Genomic DNA, 24,275 nt, shown 5'->3' with positions numbered 1-24,275 from the left:
AAAAGGGTGCAGAGTGTATTAATAGAAGTCTTTTAGGCACCAAGTTGGAGAGAACTTGATATGAAAAGAAAAGCACAATGGAAGCCGTGGCAGGAGGGAGGGGGAGTTTATGCTTCAAATGTAAAAGATTCACACACAACTAACTGTACCATACCATACAGGCTTCAAAAACCAGTAAGATTTCACATATTTGGCAAAGCTTTTATTTCCTAAAACCCTCCCCGATAAAAGCAATATTACTGAAAAATCGGCAAGGCAAACTACAACACTGTACAAAACTCAATAAATTTTTATCATATTGCTTTAGAAAATTTTTTAATGTGGATGAGTTCAACAGAAACAGTTTCCTAATCTCCTCTGCAAATCACATGCTGTACCAAATGGCTCTATTTTCATGTATGACAGGCCATGATATACAAATGCTTAAAGAAGTGACCCCTTGATTGCACAGGGATGTAGATTATGGTATTATAAACCCAATGAAGTCTCACAAACAATAGAACTGTTCTAGTTCAACAGTCTACAGTATTACCAGAAGAGTAGGTCAACAGACTTATTAAATACACCTCAGAGGATTTCCAAACTTAAGATCAACTTTGACGTTAACATACTTCAAAGGAATAATTTCGTATCTGAACCCCTGGAATGGAGCATGGCCAGGCAGCATTGCAGAAGGGCAGTTTGAAAACTGTAAGAACTGTGCCTCATACACTGGGTATGTGACAGGAGTTACAGACCAGGAGTCCCATATGTGTAACATGGAAGATCAGAAGAACATGAACTACTAGTCTGAACACCCTGTTCGTAACGTTTAATTTGAAATTTCATTGTGCACACATGTTTAAAGCTTCCTTCTTGGGGCTGAAGAAAGGTTCATACCTCTTCCACATGGCATCCTGGAAACCCAAACACACAGACGTATGGCATAAGGTGAGGGAAGAGGAATCTGGGGTGTTAATTACAGCAGACGGCTGGTATCCCATACACTCATACTAAGGATTTTCAGAGGTTTCAATTTCAAAAATGAAGTTTTACGATGAAGATGAAGGTTTAAATACCCAACTTGGCAGGTCACAGAATTTTCCCACATCTTCAGAACAGTATATATTATTATAGCACAACAGAAAAATTTTGTAGACATACACGTATGCATTTTCTAAACATAAATGGTGTTTCTGAAAATCTGTTCATGGTAAACACACAAGGGTTATGTGCCTATATGAATAATAATTTCATTCCAACTGTGAAGAGATGATATTGCCTGACATGTAGAAGGCCAATACACAATAACTCATAAGCAGAGACAAAAGACAGATGAGAAAAGTAAAAGTACTCGGTATGGAGAAACCTAAATTAGGGTAACAGTCTCAAACCTTCTTTCAGTTTCTCACAATTTGAGAAACCAAAATCACATCATTGGAATTTAAGTAGCTTCAGTGCTGAACCCCAGCATCCGACGTGGCATGTAACACCCACCCTTGCATTAGGGTGCCTGTGTCCCAGCTGAGAAGGAGCCAGACAGGTGCAAGTGAAGTGGGCCACAGGCGGTCTTTAACAACTCCATGACACCGATGCCGGATGTATTTCAGGCCAGTTCTGAATCTTTCTAGAATTACACCACTTCCAATTTAACACTCAAACATTGGCTGAACTGCATACTGTACTTAATTAACACAGATCAAGAATCTGCAATGAGATTTAACCAGTTGCATGAAAGGTAAACGAGCACTTTCTCACTGGCAGACTCATTTGTAAATCAAAACGCCTCAGTTACACAGATTTATCACTTCTGGCTCAGTGTGTTACACTGATGAAGCTTAGTGTGTTTCCATCCAGCATAGTCATGTTACCAAAAGGAATTTACGAATGTTGGTAAAGTACCTAGAAAAATAAATTGTACCCTGTAATCAAATCTATTAAATTTATTAAGATAAGGAAGGGCACTGTAAATAGGCTGATTCTTGGGTGAAGAGCCTCATGTTTTAGAGAAGAATCTTCTTCTCATTTGGCTCCATGGACCAATCTCAAAGAAGCTAAAGCACTTTCAAGAATGCTCACACTCAATTTGCCTTCCTCCACAGGTAGATTAGCTCTCAAAATAACACCGTGGTGCAAGATGCCAGTCATTACATAAAACATCACTGTCACTCTTACTAAAATAGCAGCAGCAAACATGTTAGGATTTATTTTCTAGATTCATTACTACACCTTCAGTGCCTTTAACTGAATAAGTAAATAAAAATGATTTAACAAATCCATTTCTGGAATTAACTGCCTAACACTCTCTCTTTAAGTTGGAGTGAATTTGTATAAAATATATTTTCTGAGAAGCAAATGGTAGGCCAGAATTTTTTCCAGAAATCAGTACCAAGTTTAATATCATATATTCTTGAATAGTCATCAGAGCTAAATTCCATTTTCCTTTCTCTTTAGAAATTAGAAAGAAAAATAGAAAATGGACTAGCTCAAGTTTAAAAAAGTATTATCCTAGATCATGTATTTGTAATGCCTGCGAACATTACACGCTTGGCTAAAATATTTATCACTTTTACAATCCTGTTGTCTCTTTATTATGATCTCTTTTTGCCCCAAAAGACAATTGCTATTTAGAGAACCAGAAGAAGGAAATGATCTTACAGTCTTACAAGTTATTCTCAAAGTACAGAACTTCAAACAGACTTAATCTAATATCACAATAAGCAGACCTAAGCATTATTATTTAAAAAGTAATTTGTGCCTGTTATTTTCCTACATATGTAATTGCACTTAAACATTTATAAATGCTTTGAAAGTTTAGAGGAAGAGATCATTGACTAGGATTTCCCAAGGAGGGAAGACTAGCATAAGAATATGTCAGTAATCACATATAACTTTCACATATGATACAGTAGAAAAAAATTCTAGACTGTGTAACAAAGTACCTCTCCCAATAATGTAGTAACAATGAAGTTTATGGAACTGCTTTTTACACAGGGCCTAGTGAACCTCAATTGCCCACGTGATCACGTGAGCAAAATAAAAGGCAAAACTTATGCGGTTGTGTGTAAAATGCACTCCTCTTACATCAGAAACACAATGTTTCCCCAACAGTGAAGCAGCTAAATGACGCAGATTTCTTCTAGGAACTTAAGATATTTAGAAGGCTACTTCAGTTTTGGAGTAACAGCATGATACCAGGAAGAGAAACGCAGAGACTGACAGTCATACTACATACATTAGTAAGGTCAATCTTCTAGAAAGTCCTCATCTCATTTTCTTAGATTATTTATTAATACATCTGAAATCGATGTGTTAAAGGATTCTCTTTAAGTGAGGTGAAAAAAGTAAACGAAAAAAAAAGTTTTGCAGTTATGACCATGAATGAAATATTGGGAGGAAAATCCACTGGATATGTAGGATGTTCTGCTTGACGGGATACCTCACGTTAAGCAACTCCAAGTTTTGATTTAGGCAATCATTTTAACCAGTTTACCTTGTAATCTGGCGCTAAAAACAACTTGAAGGAAACTTGACTCTTACAAAGCAGGCTCCTCGAAAACCTAAATTATAGATCTACCTCCCCGTACCCAGAAACTCTAATCTATTACACAAGGAAAATAACTGCCTTTAAATTAATGTTTAAACTTCAATATTTATTATTCCTACTACTATTATTACCCAAAGTATTCACAATCAGGTTCAACTTTGGCCTGCAGTTAAATATTCTTTTAAAAAAGCAGAAATCTCATCGCACCAACATTTCTGATTAATATAACAGAACGGATTTTACAAGTGACAGCATTTTGTTGCTAAATGCATCATACTTCCGCTTACTCTAATACCCTGAAGTGGTACTGAAGGCAGTTCCTCTAAAATACTCTTCTTTCACTCTGTCCCAAGATGTAACTAGTTAAACAAGATGTAGCTAGCACAACAGACTGAGGACGTAAGGTAGGCCAAGAATCTTGGCTTAAAGCAGAAATTTGGGAGAAATTTGTTCTTCTTACAGCAGAAAGATCTATGACCATTACCATCAGGTATCACATATAAAAACAGGAAAAAGGAAATACCCACCTAGCTTGGCCTCAGATGTGTCCATCTCCCATTTGCTTTTCGGAATGTAACCCTAAATCGCACACAGAGAGAAGCTCGAAGGGTTAGAAAGAGACACATACATGCATATCACTGTTGAACTGGAAAAGCATTAAAACTGGGAACGGATTCAGTTTCCACTCACTAGTTACATATATATATATCTATATATATATATCCTTAGGGAAAACACAGTCTCATTATCTCTGAAGAAACTGAATTACCAATTCACCAAACTTCCCTGCCCAGATTTCAGAGTAGTCACTTCAGAATAGTATCATGAAGGCGCTTTGAGGCAGCTACAGTTCAGGACACCCGGCTGTAGTCTGAACAACAGGTAAACAGTAAATATGGAGAGGACGTACGGTCGTTTCTGCGCTAGTATTAATATCATTCAGAGTAGCAGAAGACTTCTAATAACTAGCTAGCTTATTTTCTAAATACAACTGCAATTCTCAAGTGATAGTAGCCATGAGGTACAAAGAGTGTTCTTCAAGACAGCTACTTTATATTTCAGTGTAACTTTACTCAAAAGAAAGAAGAAAACAATGGTATCACTGAACACAACTATGAAGTTCCAACTTCATTTAAAAATGACTCAACCCATTTACCAGTTAGATCTTACAAAGGCTGGTTTCACTGAATCAATGTGAGAGCATTTCTTCTGCGTCAGTTGGAACCCAGATTATTATTTTCAATGTCTTTTAAAATGATATTTTCCTATTATACGAAAAACCAGAAATGTCCACAGGCAATTTATATTTTATTTAATAAAATAACTGGGTAGTTTATTTCAAACAAAGTCCCATAAGATTTTCAAGTTTTCCAATGTACCTATTTAATTATGTAAGTAATCCTTTTCGTTTATTCACCTAGCAAGTGTATGGTGATGATTCCTCTTTTCCTTCATTTGGACCCTGTTCTCAATTAAACCCTAACATACAGAGCTTTAATATTAGGACTTACTGTACAGAACAGACTCATCAAAGGTGTCAGCATCTTCTTGTAAGAACTAATATATCTACTACTGGGAATATTCAAGGTCATGGAACAGACTGCCACAAAGGTAAGGTGGAAAGTGTGTTGAACGTTTCATGACAGTAACTGTTGTGTTAGAGTACTGGAGCATCAGAATTCTTCCAGGAAACCTATAGGTTTTGTACATTTCTAGTGTTTAAGTCAAACTAAGAATTCACTTTCAACTTATTAGGTAGTACTTCAGGTTATAAGTCATATCATCTTTCCCAAATACATTTCTAGAACAAACCAAGACAAAGCTATGCTGAAGTGATGGTGCTAAAAGTACTGATGAAATCTGTACAAGTGGTATCTCAAAAATCATCTGAAAACCTTAAGCATCACTAGAATAATATATCTATAAATTCTGAGTCGTATCTACTAAATTCACTAAAGCACTAAAGAAGGAAAAATATCATACCAATGACCCCCAAAAAAGATTCTCTTAACCAAGAAAAGTTTGGATTTCACCCAGTTGCATTGATCAGCACAGAGTAGAAAATGCCAAGTTTATTGAGACTTCAATGAAAATGGTCTGAATGACATGAGACTTGCTCTTAACCCTTTGGTTAAAATTCTCCAAGAATCTTTTACTGTTGGAATAGAACCCAATAGTAGAAGATCTGGATTCTGCATTTTTGAATGGGTTAAGAGAAGTTTTATAACATAAAGATAAGCAAAATGAGTATATTAATTTCCTTCTGCTGGAACCACCCTGTTCTTCCTTACAACTGTATCATCTTCTCACTGCTTGAAATGTTAGGCCATTTGGAAATAAAAGAGATAGTCCAGCAGGGTAGAGTTTTAAGGCTTCTTTGCCATGTTTCTGGTGTAAAAATAGAGTATTTACAGCGTGTTTCACTTTTCAAAATAATTAGTACATTCAATGAAAAGTTCCAAGCTTTGATCTACACCTACACAAATCAGATGTTATGAACCATGTCCTGAACTGAAATCTCCACAAAAGGAAGACGGAGCTTCAGAAAGCTAACATTATAGAATTCTCACATGATCACTTCCTAGTACACACGCTGCAAGGAGCTAACGAGGTCATTAGCCATATTCCAGAACAGCGTGGACCTTTAAATGAACTTCCTGCCTACATTTTAGATCATATATGTCAAAAAACAACCTAATTAAGAAAAATATTTTGTTTAAAGACAAAAAAACATACTGAGACTCAAATGCCATTATCTTTAAAGCTTATTTTTTAATCCACATATGAAATCTAGGAATGTAGAGGTTGACACCATCTCTATGTACACACAGTTTCTTTTCAGAGTCCTCTGTATCACACATGGGTTTGATGGGACCACTTCTTAGAGAGTCTGTATTCTCTAGGGGTAGGAATCAGGGTTCTCGCTTTGTACATTTTCAGAAGAATATGAGAAGCAGCTTTAGCAAGGGCTGAAGTATTAAATAAAACAAATAATGTTTTGAATTAAAAAAGACACACTCTTTCAAGGCATTGCTAATCTCTGTGTCTCATTAGCAAACACTGAAAAGTAACATAACTCTACAGGTCGCGTATTTTTCAATGACAGGGTAAGGCAAACATCTCTACAGAAGTGTGATCAAAAGCATTTACAGTAGGTACACGGGAACTTTGAACTCACACTACAAAGCCTCTAATCAGCCTAAGCAAAATGCATTGCCTACACAGTCAAATCATTTTCCCCATCACTCAATAGGATAGAATGCAGAAGAACAAATCCAGCAGTCAGTGGCAACCCTCTGCCTCCTCATTCTAGAAGATCTTCTGCCTCAGTTGACAGAAACTCAATTTTGAAATCTTGTAGCAAAGACGAGACAATTATGCATATGTTGGGTAGGTTGTACCACATATCTGCTGGAATGTGAGAATGCCCTTTCATATGTAATTGATTTTCTTGAAAAGTATACTCCCCTAAAGCCACCCATAATAGATGAGTGACTAGGAGGGTATGTTTCTTAGCATTCTAAAATTTTCATGTAACAGTACAGTAGAAGGTTCTTTTGGTCAGGGGAAAAATAAAAAGTATCCAAAAATCTCCTTAAAGATGATTATGGAAACTTTGACCATTAAGGTGCATATCAGCAGCAGTAATCTGATCACAGATCTGAGATTAAACCCTTAAGGATTTTAATAGAGACACTTTGTTCAAAGTGGTTGGTCTGTCTCCTACCAGTTCGCTTTCCTCTTCCTCTGCATCTTTCTTTTCTTCCTTCTGTTCTTCAATATTTGCATCAAAATCTTCCATCTCTACCTACATTATCCCAATAAAAAGCAATGAGTTAACATTTAGGAAAATGTTGAGTTCCTTATTGAGATCTCAAACAAGCACAGGTGCCCAGAGCAAGGCAGCACAGACTCACTGTTACACCCTAAGGAAGCTTAAATCCTAAACTTTGAAACAGAACTTATAAAAGACAGAATGATATTCCTGCTTTTCGTTTTCTCGGGCTATCCATCTTTATAATTCCCTATGAATTTGAGAATAATAATCTATTCTAAGCTGATGATTACCTGTTTTGAATGCCTATGGATTACTAAGATTTCTTTCTAAACCTTTAGCAGGCATTTTTCCAATCAAGTAAAACATGTGTATGATTCAAATTTCAAAATGTAAGAAAGGACATAGTGAAAAGTATGATGATAGTAGCCTGGCCCAGAATGGAAGCAATGCAAACAGAGAGGAAATGGATAAGAAAAGTGTTTATAAGGTAAACTTGCCAAAACTTGGAGCCTGACTACATGGTGGAAGGATAAGGTTGAAAGTTGGTAGGACAGAGAATAAAGAGCAAAGGGTAACACAGGTACTAAGAGTCAAGGTTTCGGCAACCAAGTGATTGGTGGGTCTAATTACTAAGATAGAGAATACCAGAAGAGGAACAGGTTTGTATGATTTACATACTGGATAGGCTGCATTTGAGATGCACTAAAGTAGTATATGTTTTTTGGTAGAGAATTTGGAAAACAATGGTAGAATTATAAAAATCACCCGTAACCTCTCTACCAAAACGTAATTAGTGTTACGATACTGCTAAAATTCATTCCAGTCTTGACAGTTTAATATCAAGGGCACATATGTGGCAATCGAAGCTACCAGAAAGATTATCTATATCAAATGTGCAGAATGATAAGAGCCTAAGACAGACAGAGCCCTAAAGAACTCCAACATTTAAGGGCTGAGTAGCAAGAAAAGCCAGCAAAGGAGACTGAAACAGACGGCCAGAGAGGCAGGAGGAAACCTGGGAGAAGGTGGACTCACAGTAGCCAAAAGAAATATGTTGTCAAGAAGGTGGACATGGGTCAACTAAGTCATATGTGGCTGCAAAATTAAGAAACAGAAGTGAGAATTATCTACTGTCATGGAAATCTTTCATGAGAAAGTCTCTGGAGAATGGCTGGGGCAGAAACCAGAGGAAATGGGTTGAGGAACGACTTTGGGGGATAAAAACACATAAAAATACAATGATAACATTAAGTATAGAAAACCCTCATTCACAGGTTGTCAAAACAAACAGAAGTACACAACTGATTTAAAAAAAAACAACAAACCTCTCTCTTCTTCCATGATATAACTGATATAGGCAAAAATTATCAATGAGTGATAAATCTTTTGAGGAACAGGATATTAACAAGGTATCTAATTACAGATTATTACAAAGGGATAAAGGTAGAAAAATTTGATGGATACCACCTGAACCAAGTGATCAACATTTCAATCATCAGCAATGAAATAAACTGACATCACATGGCTTTTAATATGATGCACTAAGGACCCCGCATCACTTATGTAGCATTCCTGGTAATGTTTAACTTAAAACTAATCATGTGGAAACACCCAGACAAAACCCAATTGAGGCGCGTTCTACAAAACAAATGGTCTACACTCTCCAAAAATTCTTTGTTTTTCTTGACGATGACATGGCTGAGAAAGTATTTTTTATATTAAAGGACCAGGTCCTAGATTTTTAAAAATAGCTCTAAAGCACATTATGGGAACATCTGGTGAAATATGAACATGGACTATATATGAGATAATTCAAGAAATTTAATTTAGGAAATTTGTACTACTTAATACAGTACTTTATCAGTATTAAATTTCCTGAATTTGATAATTGAGACTTCTAGATCTGTTAAGAGAATGCCCTTGTTCTCGGGAGATACCTACTCAAATACTGTATTTAGAGGTGAGGGGTTAAAGGTTATGGGGTTTACAACTTAATTCTTAAACGGTTTCACAATAACAGTGATAACAGTAGAAGTAAGAAGACGTATCTCTCTGTGTAGAGAAAAATGTGGCAAAATATTAACAATCAGTAAATCTCGATGAAAGTTGAATAGGTGTTCTTATATTACTCATGCAACTTTTCTGTAATTTAAAATTTTTTTGAAATAAAGCAGGTGTAAAAAAGGTCCCTTTTGCACTGCTTTCAAGGCAAAGGACACTTACCTCTTCAATAGCAGCATCTTGCAGCAGAGAACGAATGTCCAGACGCATCATATGACGAGGTGCAGTTTCCCAGTGGTCAGCCATCTGTTGAGAGATTCAGGAGGTCAAGTTATCTCGGGAAACTACTCCAAGAAAGACCAAGTGAGCACCTAAGACAAATTTAACTGATACTGTGAAGTCTAACAGGCTACTTCCAGGAAGAGGTAGGCCACACCTCTTTCACTTAGATACAAAGGATAAGAAACATTTACTAAAGAAGGTAGAAAAGATTTTCTGAAAGTAAAGGAGATAAACAATTATTTCCAGACAACAGTGATCATACAAACAAAATGAAGTTTGGAATACAACACCTCCTATGTTTTCAAAAATCACCTTATTTATTTCTTTAAGCTTTCTTCCATGAATATTTCTCTTGCCACAAGTCTGGTTATCTGCACTCATTTCAGCCAAATATACCTAAGCAAGAATGAACAGTGATTAAGCAAACAAATGTAGCACTTACATGGTAACACAAAGTACTCTACAGTTCTTTTACCTCAAATCCCTTGGTTTTTGCTGCGCTCCAAAACTGGTCAAAATGTCTAACTCTGTCGTTGATGGCATCCAGGATGATAAAGGGGAAAAAGCCATCATCCAGAGTCTTTTTGAAAGTTTTGAACATGCTGGTCCGGTAGGTCTCCTCCATCTCAGCTTCATATTCATATTCCATTACCTAAGATACCCCAGAAGAGATATGGAGTTAGCAAAGACAAAGAATCTTCCTAAACCTCTTCCCTAGTTACCACCAGGATAGAGATAACTTTGTAGTCTTTCCTTCACACCTAAGTACTAAAATTTGTGTTCAAAAAAGAGAAGTCTTTCTTTGTCTTCAAAAAAGCCACATTACTGGGGCGAGCGGGTGGCTCAGTCAGTTGAGTGTCTGACTTCAACACAGGTCATGATCTTGCGGTTCATGAGTTCAAGTCCCGCGTCAGGCTCTGTGCTGACAGCTAGGAGCCTGGAGCCTGCTTCGGATTCTGTCTCCCCGTCTCTCTCTCTGCCCCTCCCAGGCTTGTTCCCTCTCTCTCTCTCTCTCAAAAACAAAGAAACATTAAAAAAAAAAAAAGCCACAGTACTCTCTGAACATGTTTTCCTTCCAATACTATTAATGAATCAAGATGTAATCTGAGAGGAATATGCCATACCTTCTTTTTCACTTTCTTTCCAGAATCTGGGTCTTTTTCTTCTTTTTCCACTTCAGTGATGAAGTAATCATCCAAGCTTAGGACTCTGGGTGCAGGTCCTCCAAATTCTACCTCTTTATCCTAAGAATCATACAGTCAAGAGAGTTAAAGAGCATTTATAGAATATATTAATGAACGTTAATAACAAAGTTCCTTCTCATGGCTAAATAATATGCAATCTCGTGGATTCAAATCAAGCAGAGGCAAAAATACCTGTTTAAGCAGAACAAAATGTTTATGGGATAGCATCTCCCACATGGGCCAACAAGAATGGATCAAATGAGAAATACCTGGATTGACACCATGCTGCTTGCATGAAGGCAAGTGACTAACCAAAGCAACCAATTCTCTGGCTTTCCCATACTCACTCGAATAAGTTTTGCAACATGTGTCTTTCCACTGCCAGGCAATCCTCTCATTATAACAACAATCTGAAACACAATGAAAAACCAAAAAAATCACTCAGAGAAGATATTTTTTACAATGAGGTCTTACAGTTAAGTGACCTATCATTCTCCAGATACACCATATGACAGACCATGAAACAAACCTTAGCAAATTTGAAAGGGTAGAAATAATACAAAGTATGTCTCTGAACATAACGGAATGAAATTAGAAATGAACAGTAAGAAAAAATTTGAGAAATTCACAGGTATGTGGAAATTAAACACCATACTCCTAAATAACCAATAGGTCAAAGAAGAAATTTAAAAATCAGAAAATACTTGAGATAAATAAAAATGCCAAAACTTACGGGATGCAACCAAAGCAGTGCCTATAAGGAAGTTTATAGCTATAACTGCCTATATTAATAAGAAGAAAGACTCAAATCAATAACCTAACCTTCAGATACTAGAAAAAGAATAAACTAAACTAGAGCAAGCAGAAAGAAGGAAATAATATTAGAGCAGAAGTCAATAAAATAGAGAACTGAAAAACAATAAAGAAAAATCAATGGAACCAAAAGCTGGTTCTTTGAAAAGATCAACGTAATTGACAAACCTTTAGCTAGTCTAAGAAAAAAAGAGAAAATATTCAAATTACTAGAATCAGAAATTAAAGGAGTGACATGATTACCAACTTTATAGAAATAAAAAATGGTTATAAAGGGATACTAGGAGCCATTGTACAGCGACATATTAGACACCTCAGGTGAAATGGGCAAATCCCTAGAAAGACAAAGGGCAACAGAAACTGACCCCAGAAAACACAGACAATCTGAATAGATCTGTGACAAGTGAAGAGACTGATTGAGTAACCAAAAAACACTACCTACAAAGAAAAGCTCAGAGGCCCAGATGGCTACATCACTGAATTCCAACAAACATTTAAAGAACTCTTTACAAACTCTTCCAAAAAATAGAACAGGAAGGAACTCCCTACTCATTTTGTGAGGCCAGCATCTCAAATCAAGCAGATACCCTGATGCCAAAAGCAGACAAAACATCACAAGAAAACTATAGATATCTCTTATGAATATGGATGCAAAAATCCCTAAAAAAAATACTGGCAAAAGGAATCCAGCAACATATAAAAAGAATTATACACCATGACTAAATGGGATTTATCCCAGGGATGCAAATTAACATCCAAAAGCCAATTACTGTAATTAATATATCATTATCAACAGAATAAAGAAAACAAAAATCACATATAAAAGAATAAAATCACACACATTAAAAAGCAAACAAACAAAATCTCAATTAATGCAGGGAAAGCATTCAACAAAATTCAACATTATTTCATGATGAAAACATTCAACAAACTAGGAAGGGAAGGGAACCCTCTTCAACCTGATAAAGGGCATCTACTGAAAACCCACAGCAACAGCATACTTAATGGTGAAATACTGAAAGTTTTCTAAAAACAAGAATAAACATAGATGTCCACTCTCCCCACATCCATTCAACACTGTACTGGAGGTTCTAGCCAGACAACGAGGGAGTTAAAAAAAGAAAAAAAGGATTCAGATTGTAAAAGAAGAAGTTAAACCTTCTCTATTGGCAGATGACATGACCTCATATATAAAAAATCCTAGGGAATCCACTAAAAATTAATTAGAATAAAAGAGTTTAGCAATGTTGCAGGATATAAGATCAATATACAAAAGTCAGTTTTAGCTCTATACAATTGAATAACACAAAAACGGAATTAAGCTAACTATATCAATAATAACAATAAAATGTGAATGGAAAACATGATCCAACTATATGCTGTGCTTTCTAAAGGAGACATGCTTTATTTTGTATTTTCAATTTTTTACTTAGGTTCTAGTTAGTTAACATATAGTGTAACATTGGTTTCGGGAGTAGAATTTAGTGATTCATCATAACCAGTGCTGATCATAACCAGTGCCCTCCTTAATACCAACGCCTATTTAGCCCACCCCCACCCACCTCCCTAAAGGAGACATACTTTAGATTCAAAGACAAATAGACTGAACATTAAAGGATGCAAAAAAAGAAATCATACAAACAGACAACCATAGGAAAGCTAGAATAGCTATACTAATAATAGATGAAATAGACTTTACAACAATGACTTATATAGTCATATGTAGTCAAAATATTTGATGGAAATCTCTAGCATCAGTTTACTGAAACAGAATCTAAATATTCTGCAATACAAATTTAAGAACGTATGCATGTGACACTTGTCAGAATGGTTAAAATCAACCACACAAGAATCAACAGGTGTTGGCAAGAATGTGGAGCAAAAGGAACCCTCGTGCAGGGTTGATGCGAATGCAAGCTGGTGCAGCCACTGTGGACAACAGTATACAGGTTCCTCAAAAAGTTAAAAATAGAACTACCCTAGGATCTAGCAATAACACTACTGGTATTTACCCAAAGAATATAAAAACATAAATTCAAAGGGATACATGCACCCCTATGTTTATAGCAGTATTATTTATAATAGCCAAGATATGGAAGCAGCCCAAGTGTCCATCAACAGATGAATGTATAAATAAGATATGGTATATATATAACATACATTTATATATATATATATATATATATATATATATATATATAAATACACACATACATTTTTATATACATATATAAATTACGGAATATTATTTAACCATAAAGAAGAATAAAACCTTGCTATTTGCAATGACATGGATGGAGCAAGAGAGTATAATGCTGAGTGAAATAAGTCAGAGAAAGACTAACACCTTATGATTTCACTCATATGTGGAATTTAAGAAACAAACGAGCAAGGGGAAAAAGAAAAGAGAAACAGAGAGAGACAAATCAAGAAACAGACTCTTATGTATAGAGAATAAACTAACAGTTACCAGAGGGGAAGGGGGCTTGGGTGGGATAGGTTAAATAGGTGATGGGGATTAAGGAGTGCAAGTGTTATGATGAGCACCGGGTGATGCATGGAATTGTTGAATCACTATCTTGTACATCTGAAACTAATGTAACACTATTAACTAACTGGAATTAAAATTAAAACGAAAGAAAACAAAATAAAGAACATATATATTTGGGGGTCACAAGGAAAATAAGCCCAAATAAATCAAGTCTCCTAATTCTCCCTTTTTTTGTACCACATACCATAGAACCAAATCCACTTCCCCTCCTCCCCTCTTCAAAATGCAATTAATAAAGTTCTTATGAATTGTTTTCTAAAATTTTCAACATCTTTTTTTGCCAAGCAATTAAGTTCTAATTTCTTAAATTCTATAGGGTAGGTAATTTATGAATTTATATGATGACTTGTAGATGATAAAATGCCTTGAATCTGATATTATTACCATGTCACAGAAAAGTAGAGAAATTACGTTCAGGGTATTAAAAAGATCTCCTGATAGCTTCTGATTTGCAAGAAAGCTAGTCAACTACACAGGACTCACTCTCTCAGGTCTGCTCTCTCGGCCAGGTGGTTTCAAAATATCATCTACGTTCTTAGATTCGGGTTTCTTCTCAACCCGTGGGGCTGGAGGTGGCTGGTGGCTTAGTGAAGGAGCTGGCAGGGGCATTCGCTCCTCTGGATAAGTTCTTCGTTCTCCTAGGATTTCAGCAATTGAACAAAATTACTATTTATATGGTAATTATTTAAAATTTTAACTCTCTTCAGTCATCCTAAGGTAATAAAATTCATGATGATTTGGAGGCCACTTCTAAACCTTAATCAGAGAAAGTTTAAAGTAATGTAAATTTACATTTCTTGAAATCAAGAAAATGAAAAGATTTAGGTATATGATTTTGGGCAAATAGAATGTTCTGAAAAATACTGACTTCATCTTTGTTTGTATTAAATTTAGGGAAAAAGTTAAGCAACAGGACATAGGAGAATAATACATACTTTGCCGATAGTCCCAAGTATGACTTACGGTCTGTCTATAACTTCTGGTTTTACAGTTTTAAGAACAAGAGTTACTAGCTTAGGAAAGCTTGTTCTTACAAATAGGTATGCATTTTTGGTTTAGGTGTATAACAGTGAAAAACAAAAAGCAACCTAAATGTCCAATAATAAGAGTCTTCTACTTTATCCACTCAATGGTATATAATAGAACCATTATTATAATAGGTTTACATACAGAAAAATGTTACATATCACTGAGAATAAACATGATAAAGAAATTCTATTTACACTTTGATTACAACTTCATTAATACATACGTGAAAAGAGAATGAGAAGAAACATACAAAATTATAGTTGTTGTGGTATGGTAGGAGGTGGGATTATAACTGATTTTGTTTCTATTTTCCAAAACTTCTTTAATAATACCAAAGAACAATTTGTGTTTTCTTTCATTAATTACATTGCTATTTTTGATGATAATGCTCCCATCTCTGATAAATCAGTGCATTCATTTTATTCTGAAAGTTTAAATCCACAGCTATAGGGGGAAACATCTCCAGTGGTCTGTATTCTCAACATCCTCATAGTTAATAAGGCACTTGTTCTACCTCCAAACATGGATGGTCCTTCGTAGGCTGGTCGGTCAGACTTCCGGTCATAGGATGGCCTATCAAATCCCCCTCTTCTAGATGAGGAATGGTCTTTTTTGTCTCGATATGACTGAGTCCTAGAGGTGTAACAGGAAGTACTTTAGAAAATTAAAAAAAAAAAAAAAAAAAAAAAAGGAGGTCTCTGTATTACAATGCAATACCACTATCTGCCCAATTTTCTCCATGGGTAGCTACTACACATAGTCAATATTTTTATTTTTATTTTGCTTTTCCTTTTATTTTATTTTATTTTTTTGAGGGGGGAGGGGCAGATAGAGAGGGAGAGACAGAATCATAAGCAGGCTCTGTGCTCAGCACAGGGGGGCCCAACACGTGGCATGATCTCACGACATGACCTGGGCTGAAATCAAGATGCTTAACCGACTGAGCCACCCAGGTGCCCCACTTTTCCATTTAGATCTGCCTTGCACACAGACATCTAAAGGGCTCATGAACTGCAAAAATACGTTGTTGACCTACTAATGAAGTAATGACTGTACCTTTATTGACAATACTATTTCCTTTCCTTACAGGCTATCTCCATCTCCCATTTAATTCTCTGGAATTCAAGCTCATAAAACTCAAGCATCTCGTTTCCTGCAGATTGGTCTGGAACTGCTTTTCCTTCTCCAAATTACACACACATGTATGAGAAGTATACATCATTTACCAAATTTCCCTTAGATACAATGACTTTTGCTGAACTTAAGTCTATGGTAATTTGTACACCTGGCAAAAAGGTATTTTTCATAACACGTACCTATCATCTCGAGGTCGGCGTTCTCTATCAAATCGATCCCGGTCATAGTCAATAACACCACGATCCCGTTCTCGGTCTCTGTGTGTCTCTCGATCCCTTTTGAAATCTCGATGATCTGCCATGACGTTACTTTGACGATCAAAATAAGGCTCACGGTCTCTGTCTCTATCATAACGATCACGTTGGCCTGCATGTTCTACAAAAACAATTAGTACAAAGTAAGAGCTATATTCCTTTTCTGAAATAAAAGCAGAAAGGTGCAAATCTAACTTTAGAGCTAGTATAAATTATTGTCCTAAATTCAACTTATGAATCTTTCAGCTATATTAAAGGGAGGCCCAGATAACCTTATCAAAATCACATGATAATTAGGTCCTAAAAGGTTTAAAAATACTGATCTCTCTGGGACTCCTACCTGTCTCAAAAGTTGATCTTTCAGGTAGTGGATCTGGGCGCAAAGTTATTCTTTCTCCATAGGGTATCTGTTCAACTTTATTAGTGGACATATCTGGTGAACCAAATCAGGGATAAAACACTGTAAGAATGAAGCCTAAAGAAGACAAAGCTGAAGCTCACGATTTCCTGAGAATCCCAAATACAAAGCTGTCACCATTACTCACCTCGGCCATGGCCATAATCAACAGTCTGCTGCACTGGGGGTGGTTTGGACATCGGTGGCAGACCCATAGGCATTGGGCCAGGAGGAGGGATGGGAGGGTGAACATGTGGGGGTGGTAACACTGGAGCAGATGGGATTGTTCCAGGTTCTGGTTTAAATTCTGAATTCAGTCCTTGTTCATCATTTGTATCCCAGAGGCCATAGAAAGAATCTTCATCCCAGCGCTCCTGTTCCACAGCTGAAGTCTGTGGCTTTATTACTGGCGGAGGAGGTGGAGGTGGAGGAGGCGGCGGTGGTGGTGGTGGTATTGGGATAGGCGGCCTGGTCACAGGAACAGATGGTCTTGCTGGTGGAGCAGAGGGTCTTACAATTGTTCCTGGTGGTTTACCCATAGGAGGGGGTGGTCTATAGGCCCCTGGAGGCTGGAGAATAGGGTAAATGGTTTAGTGAAGGAGCATACCATCATGTTCTCACACGTCGGTAGAAATTAAAACCCGATTTTCCGTCCATACAAGAAAAAGTTCTTTTTCTTTTTAAAACCTTTTTGTGTCTTAAAATACACCATTGGAGGGGTGCCTGGGTAGCTCAGTCAGTTAAGTGTCCGACTTTGGCTCAGGGTGTGATCTTGCAGTTTGGGAGTTCGAGCCCTACATCGGGTTCTGTGCTGATAGTACTGAGCCTGTTTGGGATTCTCTCCCTCTCTCTCTGCCCCTCTCCCACTAGTGCACCTTCTAGCTCTCTCAAAATAAATAAACTTAAAAAAATAATAATCAGGGGCGCCTGGGTGGCTCAGTCGGTTAAGCACCCGACTTCAGCTCAGGTCATGATCTCGCGGTCCGTGAGTTCGAGCCCTGCGTCGGGCTCTGTGCTGTCAGCTCAGATCCTGGAGCCTGTTTCAGATTCTGTGTCTCCCCCTCCCTGACTCTCCCCTGTTCATGCTCTGTTTCTCTCTGTCTCAAAAACAAATAAATGTTAAAAAAAAAATTTTTTTTAAATAATAATAAATAAAATAAAATACACCATTGGAGAGAAATATGCAAATCATGTATCTAATAAAGGAACTGTATTTAAAATTTGAAAAATTAGTATAATTTAATAGTAAGACAAATAATAGAAAAAAAAATCAGCAAAAAATTTGGAGATTTCTCCAAAGAAGATACACAAATGGCCAATAAGCACTTGAAAAGACACTCAACATCATTAGTCATTAGGGAAATAGATGATGGTTGCACAGCTCAGTACATTTACTAAAAATCACCTAAAATGGGCAAATTATATGGTATGTAGATTATACCTCAATTAGGTTATCAAAAATTGTCCTCGACCTTTTGCTAGATTGGACTGGCTGGCTCCTGCCATTGCGGTGGTGAGCCACTTCATTCCCATCCTTCTGACACTCTTACATCTGGAGATCTTCATATTTCTCTAAGTTCTTCCACCTCAATATGTAAACTGGGCCTTTCTTATAATCTTGCTCTCTTTTTTTTTTCCTTCTGCCTTCAGTTCAGCAACATGATTGTGGATCCAGTTCAGGCCCAGTGCCCTCCTTGCCCTGAAGCACCCAATTCTAGGGACTCTTCTCCAATGCCTGAGATTTATGGGCCTGAAGAAAATTATGCATCCTTGCATGTCATCTGCTGAGATACCCTACACGGAGACCGTCTCTCCTCTTCCTTCCTCCACGGTCTGCTTATTCAGGACAGCTTCGTTTCTTCCACCAGTCCCAGAGTAAAACCACTACCCACTTTTGTAGAGGAGAGCACAGTGAAGAAGGAAGATATGGCCCAGGGCAAGAAACAGAAGATCAGAACCGTGTTCTCTCAGACCCAGCTATATGTACTCAATGACATATCCCAGAGACAGAAATACCTCAGTCTCCAGCAGATGCAAGAACTTTCCAACATTCCGAACCTTAGCTATAAGCAGGTTAAATCCTGGTCCCAGAACCAGAGAATGAAAGTAAGAGGTGGCAGAACTGGCCAAAGAACAGCAACAGTAGGACTCAGAATGGCTCAGCAACTGCAGAATACCCAGGCTTCTCTTCCTATCACCGGGGATACCTGACGAACACTTCTGGAAACCTTCCAATATGGAGTAACCAGACCTGGAACAGCCAGTCTTGGAGCAACCATTTCTGGAACAGTTAGACCTGGTGCCCCCAAGCCTGGAATAGTCAGCTCCACAACTGTGGAGAGGAATCCCTGCAATCCCAGATCCAGTTCCAGCAAAATTCTGTCAGTGACTTGGAGTCCATCTTAGAAACTGCTGGGGAAAGCCATAGTGTAAAATGCTTTAATAAATATTTTTTGATATTAATTAATTAATTAAATATTAATTAATGTTACTTAATATTTAGCACTTTATTAAAGTGCTAAGCATCTTAGTACCCAGCAAGTAATAGGTTTATTCCCAAAGTACTCTGTGAACACACAGCCTGAAGATGTGTGACATGATGAGTATATTATTCAATCTCAGTTTGGGCAGTGGCTGTATTACTTCTCTTACGATTTGTCTTTTAGGGTCCTGTATCTCTGCCTTGATATTGTATCCCATTATGCTTATTGTTTCAACTAAGAAGGTACAATTGGAATCTAATCGAAGAGGTTTCAGTAGCATTGGCTGCTATGGACAGCATGATAAAAGATGCTTCTGGCTACAAGTAACTAGATATAACACTAATTTGGATATCTTTAGTTTCTAGAATCCAACTTCAAGAATAGGAAGTAAAAATACAAAGACAAATGATGAAGGATTACTTGTATTTTCTGAGTTTGTGAGGCTTTACTTATTAGTAACCTCAAATGTTATGATGAAGGGTCAAACTATAATGTGCTTCATTGGTTTCCTGTGCCCCCTGTGTTATTTTACTACAACTCCTAATTTCTTCGTTATTCTAGTTATTTGTAGAAAGATGTTTTGTATTTTAATGTATCATGGTAATAGTATCAGTTTGGCTGGTTGGTTTATAGGTTTAAGTACAAATAAATAAAATACCCACTTAAAAAAATTGTCCTCAACACTATCACCCTCCCACCAATGTATCACCCTCTCTTTTTTCTCCTTACTTAAAAAGTAGGGTGCTAGCCACTTGAGATATAAATGTCCCAGGCCCACCCTACATCTACTGAATTTCTGTAGGGGGAGATCCTGGCATTAATTAAAAACCAAAACCTCCATGAGTAATTCTGTTGTCTGGTTGACAACAGTAGTCTGTGGCAAGACTAGTACCAACACACAACATCAGCACCAGGAAACAACAAAACAAAGAAACTGAATGGGACATTTAGTAACCTCTCCAAGAGGAAGTGCCACTGTCGTGTGCAATGTTTGCATTTGTCTTCCCAAATCAATCACCGAATGTCAACAGAAATGTGTATTAAGGAGACAGTAGAATCTCTTGACAGATAGGTCCTATCTACTCAACGCTGAAACCCAACTGTCAAATTTTATTTTAATCTCTGCAAGCCTGATTCGAACACTCATTATCCTTTTCTCTTAGTTCGTTGTTTCTGGTTTGTTTTTCATTGACAGCTATTTTAGACCTTAGAGACCCAACAACATACGTTACTTACCTATTTACTCATGTATGGACTGTACTTTAAGAACAAACTTTGGGTAACAAAAGGGATTTGGCCATTATGTAAGGAACATTGTTTAACTAGAGGTCACTACAACCCACAGTAAAAGACAAATGGTTGCTACCTAAGGGAAACATTTGATTGTAGCACTCTAAAAAATTGCTAATATAGGACAAAAACTATGGTGTCTGGAGTACAGCTATCCAGACCTGTTCCAAATATCTTAAGAACTCTTCAGATTATGTCTATAAATAAAAGTGTTTTCTTTACACTACACAGTGAAAGCAATAGATACATTTGTAAAAAAAAAAAAAAAAAAAAAAAAATCCCTACAGTATTTACATGAGAATTACTATGTACAGTATATTAAGAATGGGGCGCCTGGGTGGCTCAGTTCATTGGACATCTGACTCTTGATTTCGGCTCAGGTCATGCTCTGACAGTCCTGGGGTCGAGCCCAGCATTGTGCTGATAGCACAGAGCCTGCTTGGGTCCTTTCTCTCCTTTTTCTCTGCCCCTCCCCCATTCATGTGAGTGCTCTCTCCCTCTCTCTCCAAATAAATAAACTTAAAAGAAAAAGAGTAATATAAATTGGTAAGAAAAAAAAACCTTACAAGTCAAACAGACAAATGGATAAAGGACAAAAATAGAATTTTTACAAGAAGAAATATAATATGGAAAAATACTCGTGTTCACTATCAAAAATGCATATTAAAACATTTTATTGGGGCGCCTGGGTGGCGCAGTCGGTTAAGCGTCCGACTTCAGCCAGGTCACGATCTCGCGGTCCGTGAGTTCGAGCCCCGCGTCAGGCTCTGGGCTGATGGCTCGGAGCCTGGAGCCTGTTTCCGGTTCTGTGTCTCTCTCTCTCTCTGCCCCTCCCCCGTTCATGCTCTGTCTCTCTCTGTCCCAAAAATAAATAAAAACGTTGAAAAAAAAATTAAAAAAAAAAAAAAAACAAAACATTTTATTAAAGCTACTAAATCGACCAAAAATATCAAGTAGCTGGTGCTTGCAAGGCTCTAGCATACATTTTATACAACTATTTAAAAAAAATGTTTTTTATGTTTATGTTTGAGAGAGAGAGAGAGAGAGAGAGAGAAACAGTGTGAATAGGAGAGGGGCAGAGAGAAAGGGGCACATAGAATCTGAAGCAGGATCCAGGCTCTGTGCTGATAGCTCAGAGCCCAACGTGAGGCTCGAACTCACGAACCACAAGATCATGACCTGAGCCAAAGTTGGATGATTAACAGACTGAGCCACCCAGGAGCCCCTTTATACAACTATTTTAGAGAGCCATTAGCTATATTCCAGGAATCATTAAAAATGTCCTTATTCTGTAACTGAAATATCCTACTTTGGGATTTTGGGGATCTTAAAATTTAAGAAGTTATCTATGGGACCCGGGGTGGCTCAGTTGGTTAAGCATCTGACTTTGGCTCAGGTCATAATCTCATAGGTCGTAAGTTTGAGCCCCGCGTCAGACTCTGTGTTGACAGTTCAGAGCCCAGAGCCTGCTTCAGATTCTATGTCTCCCTCTCTCTCTCTCTCTCTCTCTCTCTCTCTCTCTCTCTCTGCCCCTCCCTAGCTCACGCTCTGTCTCTCTCAAAAATAAACATGAATTTTTTTTTTTAAATAAGTTACCTAGAGTAAGAACTTGATACAAAGACATTCACTGAAGTTATACTAATAATAAGACTGAAGGATTAGAAGCAAATGTCCAACAGAAGTGGAATAGTTTTAATAAATTATGCATCAAAAGTAATAACGTATGTAGGAATATGAAAAATGTTTTTTATTTGTTAAGTGAATAAGGCAGAAATGTGGAACTATAATCTAGAGTTTCAACTATTTGCTAAGAGATACAAAGATAAAAGACACAGTTCCTATTATTAGGAGCTCTGTTTAGAAGGAAAGACAGACAAGGTAACAAACAAAATACAATAGGATAATGGCTATGACAGAAGCTTGTACAAGATGTTACAGGGGTACATGTGAAGGCAACCATCTTACCCAAGGGGAAGAGAAGATACAAAGCTGACTTCTAAAAAATGAACAAGAATTAACTAGTTGGAGAAGAGGATAAGAGAAAGAAAAGAAACTCTAGGTTTAGAGAACAACATGTACGTGCAAAGGCATGGGGAAGTTAAGAGTCTGGCACACTCGCACAGTTGTAAGAAGCTCCACGTGGAAGGAAGGCAGAGTGGAAGGGAGGAGAAGAGCAAGTAATGGTAAGCAGAGGTCAAGCCAGCTCAGGAGAAACATAAAGGGTCATGCAAAAGACTTTAGATTTTATCACGTAAGCAGCGGGGAATACAGCATTCTAAAGCGAGGGTGCACGCAACATGGTGAGATTTATGTTTTTAAATGTCCATTTTGTGGTGCCTGGGTGGCTCAGTAGGTTAAGCATCTGACTTCGGCTCAGGTCATGATCTCATGGTTTGTGAGTTCGAGCCCCACGTGGGGCTCTGTGCTGACAGCTCAGAGCCTGGAGCCTGCTTCAGATTCTGTGTCTCTCCCTCTCTCTGCCCCTCCCATGTTCACGCTCTGTCTCTCTGTCTCTCAATAATAAATGTTGAAAAAAAAAAAAAATTAAGTGTCCACTTTGGCCAGAAGTCCCATCAGTGCCGCCTAAGGTGAAGTATAGGGGTACAAAGTGGCACTAGAGAACTTTTTGGGGTGATAGAAATTTTGTTCTTCTTTATATTTGTCAAAACTCAAACTGCAGGCTTAAAATGAGTGGGCTTAAAGTGAGTTAAGATGTGTAAACTATACCTCAAAATTTGATTCAAAAATACAATAAAATAATCACTCTAGCAGAATGGAGAATGGATCAGAGGAGAATGAGATGGAGAGATGAATTGGGATGTTTCTGAAATAATCTAGGCAAGAACTGATGAAGGACAAAACTGAGGTTGTGGGGAAGTGGAGGACAGTATATTTGAACAATATTAAAAAGGTAGTAAAATCAATCAAAAGAATGACTGGATACGGAAGGGCAGGACACAGTAAACAGTTAAGGCTGACTTTCAGGTTTCCAGTTTGGGTGAGTAGGTGATGGTGAGGAGAAAGAACAAGGTTAATGGAAAATGATACTGAGGTCCATTTTGAATATGCTGAGTTTGACAGGAGACACATCCAGAGAGAAACGCTGGAGGCAGACAGATGCACACACAAGTCAGGAGATATGATATGGGGAGGCAACATCATGGTGGTCATTGGTGACAACTATGTAATCTGTTTCGTGTTAGACTATGTGTTATGATGAAAGGGCACACTGAAAAGTGAAGAGTTAATTTCATGAAATGATTTGGGTTTTCCCTCTCATTGTGTTGTTATAAAGTTATTTGCATGACAACATTTTTAAAGGTCATCACTGGCTTAAAGGTAAAATAACAAACAACAACAACAATGAACGCAAAACAAAGGGAGAACCTGATCACACAAACCTTTCACAGAACTTTACTGCCTGAACTAGAGCATGATGTTTGATCCCTTCCCTAGCTGAGGAACCAGTAGCCCAAGGCAGTGGGGAAACTCTGAGGCTCACAGGAGGCGGGCTCATAAGGGGCCTCTGCACTGCCCAGATGAAAAACAG

The 24,275-nt window shown here is 37.5% G+C and overlaps 1 protein-coding gene and 1 pseudogene across 3 annotated transcripts in view; one reads left to right on the top strand and one right to left on the bottom strand.

Annotated features, from left to right (window-relative positions):
* The window catches only part of YLPM1 (YLP motif containing 1), a 75,064-nt gene that overhangs the window by 15,249 nt on the left and 35,540 nt on the right, over window positions 1–24,275 (bottom strand). Inside the window, exons 7-18 of one of the 3 annotated variants that reach the window (XM_030319575.1) lie at window positions 17,101–17,521; window positions 16,896–16,988; window positions 16,481–16,676; window positions 15,679–15,797; window positions 14,619–14,773; window positions 11,119–11,181; window positions 10,712–10,831; window positions 10,063–10,239; window positions 9,900–9,983; window positions 9,528–9,611; window positions 7,254–7,334; window positions 4,054–4,105 (exon numbers count right to left, since the gene is read on the bottom strand). In XM_030319575.1, coding sequence (XP_030175435.1) covers window positions 4,054–4,105; window positions 7,254–7,334; window positions 9,528–9,611; window positions 9,900–9,983; window positions 10,063–10,239; window positions 10,712–10,831; window positions 11,119–11,181; window positions 14,619–14,773; window positions 15,679–15,797; window positions 16,481–16,676; window positions 16,896–16,988; window positions 17,101–17,521 — 1,645 coding nt within the window. The remainder of the gene's footprint in view (window positions 1–4,053; window positions 4,106–7,253; window positions 7,335–9,527; window positions 9,612–9,899; window positions 9,984–10,062; window positions 10,240–10,711; window positions 10,832–11,118; window positions 11,182–14,618; window positions 14,774–15,678; window positions 15,798–16,480; window positions 16,677–16,895; window positions 16,989–17,100; window positions 17,522–24,275) is intronic. The other 2 variants (XM_030319576.1, XM_030319577.1) reach the window with 2 other exon arrangements.
* On the top strand, window positions 18,603–19,621 carry LOC115516683 (annotated as a pseudogene).

The sequence above is a fragment of the Lynx canadensis genome, chromosome B3 (assembly GCF_007474595.2).
Source record: "Lynx canadensis isolate LIC74 chromosome B3, mLynCan4.pri.v2, whole genome shotgun sequence".
In the NCBI taxonomy this organism is placed as follows: domain Eukaryota; kingdom Metazoa; phylum Chordata; class Mammalia; order Carnivora; family Felidae; genus Lynx; species Lynx canadensis.
Note: the sequence above shows the minus strand (reverse complement) of the source record. Positions and strands in the feature narration are given on the sequence as shown.